This window comes from Lactuca sativa, chromosome 3, assembly GCF_002870075.4.
Source record: "Lactuca sativa cultivar Salinas chromosome 3, Lsat_Salinas_v11, whole genome shotgun sequence".
Taxonomy (NCBI): Eukaryota; Viridiplantae; Streptophyta; class Magnoliopsida; order Asterales; family Asteraceae; genus Lactuca; species Lactuca sativa.
Genome location: NC_056625.2, coordinates 188,046,742 through 188,060,907, shown reverse-complemented (window position 1 = coordinate 188,060,907; position 14,166 = coordinate 188,046,742). Strand labels below are relative to the sequence as shown.

General features: G+C 30.7%; 1 protein-coding gene across 1 annotated transcript; it reads right to left on the bottom strand.

Annotated features, from left to right (window-relative positions):
* Positions 1–4,206: 4,206 nt before the first annotated feature.
* Positions 4,207–13,199, bottom strand: LOC111895442 (probable phospholipid-transporting ATPase 8). Its single transcript, XM_023891518.3, has 11 exons — positions 12,177–13,199; positions 10,729–12,065; positions 9,766–9,876; positions 9,390–9,666; positions 8,508–8,596; positions 8,298–8,406; positions 8,001–8,210; positions 7,200–7,325; positions 7,000–7,098; positions 5,921–6,112; positions 4,207–4,945 (listed from the first exon to the last, which is right to left on the bottom strand). The coding sequence occupies exons 1-11, from the start codon at positions 12,567–12,569 to the stop codon at positions 4,352–4,354; spliced, it is 3,537 nt and encodes a 1,178-aa protein (XP_023747286.1). The 5' UTR covers positions 12,570–13,199; the 3' UTR covers positions 4,207–4,351.
* Positions 13,200–14,166: the final 967 nt, after the last annotated feature.

Here is a 14,166-nt window from a genome sequence, read left to right as displayed (position 1 = left end):
GAAGTTTTATTAAAAAAAAAACTAGTAAAATATTAGTAAAAGGGAAGCGTTACAAAACAGAATTAGCTAATATAAGGTTGTGCAGGGAAGGTTATTTTTGACATAGTAGTTGAAAACTATTAGTTAAAAAGCTAGCTGTTAAATGAAAACCTAGCTAATAATTGAAAAATTAGTTGATAAAAAATAACATTTTGTAAAACTAGTTGTAATATATAAAATAACATAAAAGAACATGTAAGACTATGTGTTTCTATAATCAATTAAAGGTGTATTTGGAAATTAAAAAAAAAAAAAAAAAATCTCCTAAAAAGCTAGTCTAAGGCTATGTTTCGTGCCACAGCTAGCTGAAAAGTTAGCTTATTTTTCGAGCTTTTTTAAGTTGTCATGTCTGACAAACCAAAAAGTAGCTTATAAGCTAGTTTTTTAAAAAACTACTTAGCCTAACGTTTTAGAAACTTTTTTTAAATTTTCTAAATATACCTTTTAATTAATTATAAAAACACATTCTTTTAAACGTCTTTTTATATCATTTCATATTTTTCAGCTAGCTTTTCAACTAGTTTTACCAACCGTCATTTTTTATCAGCTAGTTTTTTATTTAGCAGTTAACTTTTCAGCTAGTACGCTAAACATAGCCTAAGTAGCTTTTCAAAAAGCTAGCTTATAAGCTACTTTTTGACTTACCAAACACGACAACAAAAAAAAAAACTCGAAAAACAAACTAGCTGTGGTGCGTCAAACACAGCCGAAGTCGCATATTTAGTTACTAGTGACACAAAAGTTGTGATGCTTGGAAATGTTACTGGTGTCGAGATTTGGAGATGTACAAAGAAATCTAGGCTTGAAACTACACTTAAAAGATTAGTGTAGTTATATATGTGGCCATATATAGCTTAATACTGATTTTTCATAAAAATGTGGTTAAGATCTTTTTCATTTATCATGGTTTAGATAAATAATGTTTGAAATCATGACAGAATTGTGGAAATTGAAAGACAAAATAAATGGGGGAAAATATTTTAGAAGTTAGGAAAAGAATTACTAATTTACTTTTACTTTTGAAAATGTATATTTTCATAATATATTTTAACAGCAAGCCGCATAAGGATGCTGAAAGTAATGTCAGTTTTGTCACATTTTAGCCAAAATTTATCATTTATTTGGCCTGTGTTGCCTAGTTGTCATGCTATTTTTTTTCTAATATATATATATATATATATATATATATATATATATATATATATATATATATATATATATATATATATATATATATATAATTTCAAATTACAAACCTGAAATTTAAATAATGAAACCATGAAAATAAAATAATGAAACCTAGATGTTATATTTTTTCGCAACCTCCTCTTTTGTTTTTATCGTCATTTCTTTTTCATGTCATGTGAGAGCGCTACTATCTCCCGTTAAGATCGTCATGGCACAATTTTTTCTTTCTCTTGTGCGACCGTCAAATATTGTTCCAAAGACGACTTCAAATTGTCCATTTTGGTTGTTAGTTAGTCGATATCACCCGAAGCATTTCCCGAACCACTTGCCTCCGTTTTTCCTTTCGCTTGGTTCGATTTATTCCCATGGGACGAATGGCTCTTGGAGCCTCAAAAGGCTTCTCCTCATTGAGGTTAATCCCGACATGCGCGTCAGACGTTTGACTATGCATCGTTTAAGATATTTTGGTTCTTTTAGAAGAACCATCGTAAAGGTTTCAAAAGCGTCGACCTCTTGCCATTTTTTTTTTTTTTTTTGCAATTTCAAAATATTCCAAACATATAGAAATTTGAAATTGGGCAATTTCTTATTCTGGTACACGTCAACAACTTTTTTCAAAATAGTTTCATCATTTGCACCACTTTACCATTGTTGTTTGACACTCGAAAACACCCTCATCAAACTTTGTCACCACTTGGTTAATATTTCTCCATTTCGAATAAATTTGGTCTTTTTTCCGGTACTCTCCAAGATTCATCTCCGTGAAAAAACACCGTGTAATTTTACGAAAAAAAAGTTGGACAATCTTGGTTGTTTCCGACTACCGAATCTTCAGAAACATCTACCCACGCACGAGTTAACGCCTTTTCTTCAGTCGGTGTTCATTGTTTTGGAGCTGTCCTTCCACTTTTTTTGTGGTGGATTCTCTTTCGGCTCCAATTCCATTTTTGGGACGACTTCAGGTTCCCCTTGAGTTTGGAATTGGGTTTGGAAATTCATTGGGGAGTCGGGAAGACCATCAAATGGATTGAAGTGAGTTTCCATTTAGGATGAGAAGTTCATTTGTAGTTGGTTTTGAAATTAGAGTTGCCTTTGAAATTGTGATTGGCTTTGGAATTGAAGTTTGTTTATTGTGTTTGATTTTAGTATTGAGGTTGGTTTTGGGTTTAAAATTGGTAGTAAACACTACCAAAGTGTAAATTTTGTGGATAATAAATTGGCCGATCGCTTTGATTTTGAACGAAATTTGGTGAATAATAGATGTTTGGGTTTTTGGTGTTTCTTTTGATATTTTTTTGAGTTTTTGGGTGGAAGGGGAAGCCATTTTTTTTCAACAAAGTTGTATTGTTTGAGTGAAAAAATGAAGATGGTGAAGTGGGATAAAATAGAATATGTAGTGTTATTTATGTAGGGTAAAAAGGGGGGATTTTTTGAAAAAAAAATTGAACAAAAAAGTCACAAAGACCCTTCCAATGTTCAACTCATTCAAACCCATACAATGGCATACATTCTCTCTCATCGTTACATTTGTGCCAAGTTCCCAAGCCGAGCTCAGCATGCTGAGAGCCCGGCCCGGTGTTCGCCGAGCTAGCCGAGACCATTGTCGAGTCTACTCCAAGAAGCTTATGCACACAATATTGTGCAATTCGAACTTGAGGCTCGTATTTTGAAGTGTGCGCAGCCTACCCAACAAACAGACCAAAATAACCAGCTTCCAGTCCAACTAGCTAAGCCTCCAAATTGAAGCTTTGGAGAGCCTTCTAAGTACGCCATCATTTTTATAATTTATAATTTTATAATGTTATTATTATTTTTATACTTTTTTTGTATTTCTTACGTACAATAAAAGATGAGGTGTTTTTATAAAAATAAATTGTGTAATATTTAACTGGGTTTGGAGGTTTGTAACGACCCATCTAACTATCTAAGAGTGGTGAAGGCGATACATGGATATACCATGGTGGCGTCGTGGGGGCAAACACAAAATACAAGATACATATTATATTTCAAGAGGACAGATTATATATGTTCGTGTAAATTTATTTATTTTTTTTATAATTTTTTTATAGTTATTCTAAAGTTATTTATGGGCAACTGCCCACATTTTTCCTACCCTAGATCCACCCATTCATGGTGCTTTCATGCTTTGGAGTCTAGGGTGCAAAGGTGGAAGTCTAATACCACATGGCTCAACATTTTAAAGTTGTCCCTCCTTCGTGTTGCGTGGGTATTGATCTTTTTGTTTTTAAGAAAAGGTTGGCTATCGTTCTTTACTTCTTTGTCTTCTGAGAGAATGTTTGGTCAATTCGTTGGAAGATTCATATCTAAAACTTATATTTCCACAAGTGTATGCTTTGGAAATAGATAAGTCAATTTGTGTTAAAGACAAGATGGATCAATTGGTTGGACCTTTCTTTGCATGGACCCCCTAGAGGGAGAGTCAAAGAAATCCAGTGGACTACTTTGGAAGGCTTGCTTCGGTCCATGTTCTTTCGTGAGCATCAATTGAAACCCTAATCTAGCCTCTTTAATCCTTAACCCTAGTTCATTGCATGTAAGTTACCCACACCTTTCCTCTTAGTCGAGGTTTTTTCAAAGAACACAAAGAATCATAAACTTTTTTTTGTTAGGTTGAAGATAAATGTATAATTGATAAATTGGAATTTATGAGGCATGTGAATTGTTGCTTTTCTAATTGGAATTTAAGGATAACAGTATCTCGACTTTTTGCTAGTTTTGTAATCATTAGATGTTTATCGCGTTTTAATATTTTTAAGGACAACTATTTGTCAATGACATTGATTCCTTTTTATTTTAATATATTTTTTTTACTAATATATATTTTTTAAAATAAAAATCCAAATGTTTTTGTTTTTATAAATTTATATAATACATGGCCTTCTTTTTGTTGTATGTACATGAGACAAAAAAAAAAAAAAAAAAAAAAAAAAAGACTTGTATTTCAGTAAAAAGAAAACGAACACATAATTACACACTAATATATACCCTATAATAACAACATTTACATTACACATTACACCTTTTACACAAAACCCCCCTCTTCCCCAAACTTCCACACAAGGCTATTTCCGTAATTCCACAACCAACCAAACCAAACACCGCCTTACAATTCCCTATGGCTATGCCTCATCCTCTCACCCAAAAGGTCAATTCTCTCCTTCACCCTATCAAGCACCTCACACGCACTCTCACTCCCTTCGGACCTCCTCCTTTGTATCTCATCATGAAACATCGGATGAAACCTCGTTTGGAAGCTTCTATAAAGAAAATACGGCAAAAGCGTCGACACAACAACCAACAACGTTGTCATCCAAAAAAACGGCGTTGGTGCACACGCTTCAATAAAAACACGGTATGCGGTTGTTGACCATTCGGGTTTTAGGTATCCATATACGATTAAAAATACATACCAAAAGAAGATGCTACCCCAAATGAAAAAATGTTGGATCCATGTGAAGTAGTTTATGGAAAGTGCCATCTGGCAGTTGACAGCCCAGACGACACATGTGTACATTATGACACCTAGGATTTCGTAGTCGATGACGTGGCCATCTGAACGAAAGGCTTGGTGGATTGTGGAGTTTTTGCATATGAAGAAGATTATCATGGAGCTTAGAAGTCCGTTGAACATCCATCCGAGGATTCTTGGCCAGTTGAAGAGGATGTTTTGTACTCCTTCTTGGTATAGCATCGGGTACTGCGTATTATCGTTTTATAAAAAAAATTTACTTTAAAAAAAAAAGCAGATAGGTAGTTGTAGTTTTACTATTTATCGATTTAGTCGTGTAACTTTTTTATGCAAGTGATTAATTAATTAGACCGATGTAGTTTTTTTAACCGTATAAAATATACCATTTTTCATGGCAAAATACAAAAAGGCACAACGTAGTTCCTAGATTTTATCGATTTACTTGTTGAAATATTGTTTTTTTAATAATAATCGTAATCAGTGGCTAAATTGATAAAATGCTAAAAGAACGTTCCGCTTTCTTGTATTTTTAACATTTTTTCATACTTTGGTTAAGGGAGATTAAAGGGTTAATGTCATGAATGGGTAACGATTAACGAACTATTTGAGATTTTAAAAAACACAATTGTTTTTTTTTAAAGTACCCTCAAAAGGTAAGAAAATGCAACGTTATGTTACAAAATACCATTAAAATAAGGATATACTGTGAATAGTATTTTTTTTTTTAATAAAACAATTGTGTTTTGTAAAAAAAAAAAAAAAAAGTAGGTCGCTACCCATTTATGACATTAACCTTTTTTTAAACAGTGATCGAAGTAAACAACTATTTTTGGTCCCTTGATATAGCTGATTTTTTCAATTTTTGTCCTAAAAATATAGTCATTTCATTTGGAACAAGGACTAAAAGTTACAAAAACCTTAAGGACCAAAATTGCAAAAATAAAATATACTCAGGGACCAAAAACGTAATTTACTAAATAAAATGATTTTGTTGCAAGCGTATGAGATATGACTAATCACAAAAGGGAGTTGAATGGATGAAAAGGTAATTAATTAAGTAAGAAATAGTTCTAAATGTGTAAACCTATTAAGATTTGTTGTAACTTGTATGTATTAAGTCAAAATGAAACATTCCTATATTATATCTATCCCGATTAAGTCCATTAAATTATTAAAAAAAAAAAAAAAAAAAAAAAAAGTTACCTTTAGGCAGAGTCGTGCTGAAACATCTTGATCAAAAACACCAAGGGCAATGACAGGAAGTGAAGTGAAGAAAACATTGTAAAATGACATGTACCAATCATTGTAAGCGGGTTGACCCGAGAAAGAAGCATGTGCCTCAAACCAAAATAGTGTGAACCCAAAAGCAATGTTTTTGTAAAAGAAATAGCATATCTGTAATTAACATAAATAAATAAATATATATTATTTAATATATATTCAAAACATTAAATAAACACACTTTCAATTTTCAATGCTTTCACCACTAGGATATGACAAGTTTTCTAGGACTATTTTGTTTATAACCAGGATGATGAGGGCATTTTCGTCTTTTGACAGACAAAAGAGAACCCCACCTTTTATCAAATCATTGTACAACTTCACTTCTTTCTATTACAACATTGTACTTTCATTGTCTTTTCTTATTAAGGAATTGTACTTGTGTTTTTTTTTTTTGAAAAATCTACCTAATTATAGTAAAAATTGTCTTGTATTTGGATGACATTGTTATTTATTGGAGTAAATTACACGAATGGTCCCTATGGTTTGGGGTAATTTACACGTTTGGTCCCTAACTTATTTTTTTAACACGGAAGGTCTCTACTGTTTGTTTTTGTTGCGGGCTTGGTCTCTGTCTTACCTAAAAAAGACTATTTTGTCCTTGATTTTATAATTTAGTTAAATAAACACACCCCCAACCCCACTTCCACCTCACCTCACATTACCTTACCTTACCTACCCCATTTTATTTAAATAAATTAAAAAATCAAGGGCAAAACAGTCTTTTTAGGTAAGACAGGGACGAAGTCTGCAAATTAAAAAATAAGTTAGGGACCAAACGTGCAAATTACCCGAAACCATAGGGACCATTCGTGTAATTTACTCTATTTATTGGGTAGATTTTTAAAAATACAATATGTTAAAAAAGAGAGTATGATGCTATAATAAACAAATCAATGAAAGTACAATGTTATTTCTAGTGTTTACCACTATTGTGTAATATGAGGAATAATTTTGGTAAAAATAAAAAAGAATATTATTAAATCATGGTTTTACTTTACCATCATAGCAATTCGTCTGTAGCACCAATGTCCATGAACCAATAATAATCGTTCAAGAAAACGAAATTGAGCTATGGCAAAATCACTTGCCATTACAGCCTGTAATTAATTATTTTTTAAAAAAACAAAAATAAGAAAATAAAAATATAAAAAGTAGAATGTTGTAATAGGAAAACTAAATAAATAAATAAATAAAATACCTGCATTCCTTCTGCACCACTTATTCCAACTCCAATGTCAGCCTCTTGAAGCATCCCAACATCATTTGCACCATCACCAATTGCTAATGTTGTCTTTCGTGTTCCTTCTTTTACCATTTTAGTAACCTATGTGTGTAAAAATAATAATAATAATTTAATTAATGTGAAATTACTTGAAGATGATAAATTTGATAGAATTTGTTTAGTTTGATGAAATGGAAAGGAATGGAATGATTCGTTACATTGTATGAAATCATGTTTGGTTTTATGCAGAAAAGTCTTATTATTTTGGGAAAATCACATAATCTGTCATTTGTTGTTAAAATAAAAAAAAAAAATGACTTTTCCGTTAATTTGGGCAAAATGTTAAATAATCGGGACTTTTCTGTTCAAAATTTTCCAAAATAATGAGACTTTTGTGCATAAAACTCATTAAAGTATTAGTAGTTAAACTGCAAAACTGTCCGAAATATAATACTTTCTATAATTTGTGCTATTTTTTAAATTATAATTATATAATTTATGTTTTAGTTATAACTATAGAATTTATTATGTCTCATTAAAACCCAAATAAGATTACAATAAAATATATATTCTCCATTTATTTTTTTAGAAAACAAACTTACAATTTAATTACAATCATGAAGTTCTTAAAAAAGATTTTTCATCAAAAAATGGGTTATACAACAATTTTCCATTCCATTCCATGATAGAAGGAAACAAAAACACCTTTTCTACCTATGTTAATACTTAACAATGGAATAAGCTATTCCATTCCTTTTACCTAAGAAAATTACTTACAAGAGCTTTTTGTTTTGGGGATGATCGACAACAGATAACAGATTTGCAATCAATTGCAACATCCAAAAACAAAGTTTCAAGATTTTTTTCAAGAGCAAAAGTCAAAGATCTTCCATCAATTATCAAAGCAAACAACACAGAGCTACTTTTAGCTAAATCAAGTTGTGATCTTCCTTCCATCAATTGCTTCCTTATGCTCTCTCTCTTTGCCTACAAAAATTCATAATGTTTTATCAAGTGATTCTCATTATTTAATTAATATTATCTTTAAACAAATAATAATAATAATAGTAATACATTTGTAATGGCTTCCTTGTTGTTTAGCTTTTCTAAAGCTGTAATATCATGTGAGTCTAATGTGATCACAATTTGCTTCATTCCTTGAATAAGCAAACTACATGCGTATCTGTAGATGTCATGGTCAAAAAGTCAACTTCTATAATTTATGTGATAAAAAATAAAAAATAAAACTTGAAAATAAATTATGTTTGTGAGATCATATCATACCCTATGTTTATTGCAGTCTCCATTTTATCACCAGTTAAAACCCACATCTTAATTCCAGCATTTGAAAGTTTTTGTATGCATTCAGGAACCTTGAAAAACAACATAACAATCATTGTGTTAAATAATAATCATAAAAAATAATGCTATAAAAGTATTAGAGAAAAATAATGGAGTTAATAAAAAAAATGACCAAAATGGGTGCTCAATGTTCGTATCTAACAAATTCACCATCTTTTTGACCTTTTATTAACAAAATAAACTTAAAAAATTATAAAAAAGGAAAAAAAAAATTGAAAAAGATTCGATTTTGCAATTCAGAAAAGGGTTGATCTCAAAAAAGACCTTATATTTTGTGTTTTTTTATTCCGGATTAAACCTCGAATGTGAGAAAGGCCTTGTATTTTTTTCATTTTTTCCGATCTCGCCCTTTAAGTCATTTTTTCCAAAAAAAATTGTCAAATGTGAGGGTTTTTTTGGAGAAAAACTAAAAAGATTGAGGGCTTATTCGGAAGCATTTAGAAGGTTGAGGGTTTTTTTTTGGAAAAAAAATACAAAGTTGAGGGCTTTTTCGGAAAAAAATGAAAAAATACAATGTTTTTTTCAGCCAAAAAATAAATTTTAGATTTAATCCAAAAAAAACACAAATTATAAGGTCTTTTTTGAGATTAACCTTCACAAAATGATGATGTCATATTTTGCAGCTTTTTGTAGGTAAAAATAATATTGCAAATTACTAGAATTTTATAATTGGGCACTGTGAAATAGGAATCCATTTTGTTAAAAAGTCAAAAAGGTGGTCAAATTGTGAAATAAGACCCGACCCATTTTGGTAATTTTCATTATTATCAAAAAATAATGACTTTTTTAAGTTTTTATACTTACCCCCTTTTGAAGTTTATCTTCAACAGCTGTAGCACCAAGTAAAATCAAGTTTCTTTCAATCTTTTCAGCAGCAGCATCTATCAAATCATCACGTTCAACAGACACTGAAGTTTTAGCTTTTATAAACTCTTTTTCCCATTTTTTATATTCTTCTTCTTCAAGAACACGATATGCAATCACCAAAGTCCTTAAACCTGCCTCTGCATATTTGTTGATATGATTCTTTGTTTCCTCTTCAAAGGGTTGACTTTCTTTACAAAGTCTTTCAAACATAACACTGAGTTTATAAAAAAATATATATATAATGTGAGTGGAAAGATTTTATATTTAAATTTGAATATTTATAGTTTATGTGTTAAAAGAGTAAATAAGCCACCTGTCAGCACCCTTGCAGAGTAATAAGAGTTGATTTTCAGTGTTTCTTATGATTACTGACATTCTCTTTCGAGAACTGTTGAATTCGATCATGTTTAGGAGCTCATATGATCTGTAAAAATTGTGAAAATGTTAAAAGATTGAAACTTTGTAGTGTTTTTTTTATGATTAAAGATAGAGATAAATGCAAGAAATAGCAATGTAGTTTTGTTTATTTGTATTGCAGTATTGTACTTTGAAATATATTTATTAAGATATTGGATTTTAGAAAATTGTAGTGAATTATAGCAGTGAAAATTGGTTTGAATTTGGATGATATTGCACTAATTGGGAAGATTTTCTGATGTATAGTGTTGTAATATGAAGAAATGAAAGTAAGGTGCTAAAATAAATAAATTAATAAAAGTATGTTGCTTGATTAAAGATAGGGATAAATGCAAGAAAGTAACATATTTTCATTTATTTGAGTATTACATCATCTTACTTTTTAATTATTTCTATAACAATATTGTACTTTCAAAAAATTTCTTACTAAGAAATTGTATTTATAAAAATAAAAAATACAAAAACTACCCGTTTATAGCATTGTACTTTCAACTTTGTTCTTATTAGGAGATTATACTTTGAAATATATACCCAATTGTTTTATATTTGGATTGCATTGCTATAAATAGATAGATGTTAGCCTTTTTACAATTATATTTAATTATATTAGTTTTTATGAAAAGATTAAATGCAAGAAATATCAATGTACTTTCGTTGATTTCTTTAGTATAGCATCGTACTTCCAATTCTTCCTATTAATATGGAGAAATGAAAGTAAAGTGCCATAATAAACAAATCAATAAAAGTACATTGACATTTGACATTTCTTTCATTTCACCCTTCTACAATTTTAGTCATGAATTATGCAAAAAAAAAAAAAAAAAAAAAAAAAAAAAGATATATCTAAGTATTATCCCACCTGTCAACCTTTTGGCCATTTACACATTCATGCAAAGAGATTCTTGTTTGTGTTCTTTGAAAGAATTCAAAACCAAGTTCTCTTGCAGCTATAACAAAAGCAGCTTCATCAGGTGATTCAGCTTCATATGAAAGTTCATTTGTTTCCTTGTTAACTTCAGGTATTGCTGTATGACATATAGCCAAAACACTAAAAAACTTCTGTATGATATCTGAGTTACTTTCATTAACCCATTCTCCCCTCATTATCCTCTCATCCCAAAAGTTAAAACCCTTAATCAACTTCCTTGATTTCACATTATCATCACCATGGCTGCCCGAAGTACCACCATGGCTGCCCGGGTTTTTCCTCTTTGCAAGAGCTAACTCCACCTCTGTCATCCCACGTCCATAAGCAACACCTCCTATTGAACATTTAACAAACTCCATTGAATTACATGTCAATGTCCCAGTTTTATCTGAAAGAATTGTGTCAACTTGACCGAGTTCTTCGTTTAAATTTGATGTTCTAGCTCTAGCTGGTTTGTTTGTTTCTTCATGATACATATCTTGATCTTGATTTATGAATATGCTCTGTAACACTTTTACCATTTCAATGGATACGTATAAAGATATTGGGATTAAGTATCCGTATAACATTAACCCTGTTAAGAAATGTAGAAATGCAGCTAGAATTGGTCTTTTTGGATCATAAAGAGCAGTTGTTCTTGTGGGTTCAAGATACCATCTTCCATAACCTTCATTGTTTAAGTCTCGACTTGTTCTTATGCCAAAAAAGATTGATCCAATGAAAGATATTGAAATCAAAGTGGTGAAAAGAATGTAGATTATTTTATCCATTCTTCTTTCTATCTTACTTCTTTTTGAAGGAGGATCCGTTGCATTCTGCATGACTTTAGTATCGTGTCCTGTGAAAATCACAACTCCGTATACATACTCTGAGTTTCTTAATTTTGAATCTCTTAATAGAATCTGTTGAAGTGAAAGTGGATGTTGTTCACCATCGTACGATAAGCTTCCAACGAATGAGTAAAGATCTTCATTTGGATCTTCACATTTGACAATTGCTTTGAATTGATGAAAAGAGTTGTCATTGTTTAAACAAGATGTGAAATCAAATGCGTGTTTTAATTTCAGATTAGTTTCTCCATCTAGATTCATGGTTTCAACATAACAAATCCCATCTGGGTAGCTTGATGAAAGAAGAAGAAGATCAGATGGAAAATACTCATCTTTATTCACTTTCACAACATCACCAACTCGCAAATCTTTCCATTTGCTTTGAGAAAATGAGTTGCCTCTGTATACGTGAATCCTTCTATTATTCGCCTTTATGTCCTGAAAACCAATTAAAACATACAATCAAATCTTCATATAAAGGAAGGTTTCACAAGGAAAAAGAAAAACAACCAACAGATGAGAGAAAAGTATCCAAAAAAGCAACTTTACCTGTTTCCGACGTCTCCAATCTTCGACACCTTCTTTTGCCATAGTTGCCCCAATCACAACCAGAAGAGGAAAAAGAATACTCGAAGCTCGAAAGGGTGCTAATGGACTAAACGAAACACAAGCTACAACAAGAAAGTAAATATTTGCAACGCGCCTAAACTGTTCAAACAGAGACTTCGGAATGAAATTAATCGCTGTATACTTCGTCGTCGACACGTAATTACTTCGGTATCTGAGCTGAAGTGCTTCTGGATTCTCAGGATCATTGCAATACACAACTCTAGAGTACCCCTTTTGTCCGATTTGAGCATGTTCATCACTTGTCGAAGGTCGAAAACACGAAAGAGAGTAAATTTTACTAAACCGAATCCTCTCATTCCTACCAAACGGCATCTTGTATTAAAAAAAAACCTAATCCGCCTGAAAACTAACCTCCGGTTTCAAATTCCGATTACTACACACATTCCGACGAAAACGTATACACTAAAAGACGAAGAATAGACAGTGAATCCGAAATACATTCATCAATACTTTAGAGTTTACAGAGCTTCCGAACTATAACTAACATTAACTTAACAAGTTAATGTCTAAACATAGCAAAAACAGATCTTCATAACCTGATCCATTTGACGATATGTTACACATCCAAAAATAGAAACCGCATCTAAGGTTTCGGAATTCGGCTTCAACTTTAATTTATGTAGTCGATATAACTACTTGTTTAACGAGTTTGGAAAACCAAATTTGAAACTTTTGGTGTCCAAATTGAGCTGTTGGAGAAGGTTCGAAACCCTAGAAGAAACAAAATACAAGAACAGAGTAGACAAAATTCCTTACTTTGGTCAGAAGTTGCAGAGATCTCTTACTTCCGCCATTAAATCACTGGTTAATGTTGTGTAGATATATGGATATAGGCTAAAATGCACATGAGTAATATTATTGAATAGTTTTGTATAGGAGTAGTTAGCTTGCTGAGCTATTGCCGTGTCTACAAGCAAACAAACATAAAACGATACGCACATAATGAACAAAATGATACTATTTGGGTAATCCACTTATATATATATTTGTCTTTAATATTTAGTTTTGTAATAATAAATTTTATTATTATTTTGTGTCTTGAAATTGATTAATTATAGGGCATTAAAACATTACATTGGTTGATGATGTTTTGATAAATATACATTGTCCTTTTAATTTATTTATTGATCAAATTTTACAAGTTATGATTTTTTTTTTAAAGTTTAAAGTTTAATGGTTTTTCTATTTGATATGAATAGAAAGAAAATGAATAGACTTTTGCCTTACGAACTCCCTTTTTCCTTGAACTTATTTTTTTATTTAACAATGATTGAGACCCATTTTAGACTATCTTGTTATCATTTCTATTGATGTGTTTTTGTATAGTGACTTTTGTTTAACTTTAATAATATTTTTGGTCAGTCTATTGATTTTAAAGGCGTTGTATAAAAAGAAAAAATGGACAGCTAAAATTTGAAAGTGGCAATGCTGACATATAGCAATAGATTAGCAGGAATAGTGACGGGTTATAGACAGATTAGCTACATATTAATAACGGATTACAAAGAGATTACGAACAGATAAAAATTGTTGGCCCCTTCATGACACAGATCATTTATGGTCATTGTTCTTTAGCATTTAGTTATTTTTAGTTCAAAAATAAGTTTTTTGGATTTGGATTTATGGAAATATGTAATAGGTTTTGTGTCATTTAAAAATATGCATAATGTATATACAATTAATGTATTTTCATCGTATTTTTCTAAAAAATGTATTATTGTAATCAATGTTTAAGATATTACATTATAATTTTATAATCAAATAAATGACATGTTTACAATAACATAAGTAATAACGATTAAAAATATATTATATAATTCACGATTTTTCATTTTATGTGTCTAAATTCTTTTCAAAATCAATGATAACAACCACGTAGTAATCATGAACATAAAAAAAATAAAAAAAA

What these genes read in the sequence shown, in the direction of transcription:
- LOC111895442 (XM_023891518.3), bottom strand. Translation starts at nt 12,569, where the DNA reads ATGCCGTTTGGTAGGAATGAGAGGATTCGGTTTAGTAAAATTTACTCT. An exon ending in GTGGTGCAGAAGGAATGCAG is followed by an intron (nt 7,099 to 7,199) that starts GTATTTTATTTA and finishes AATTAATTACAG; the next exon opens with GCTGTAATGGCAAGTGATTT. An exon ending in CAGCACGACTCTGCCTAAAG is followed by an intron (nt 4,946 to 5,920) that starts GTAACTTTTTTT and finishes GATAATACGCAG; the next exon opens with TACCCGATGCTATACCAAGA.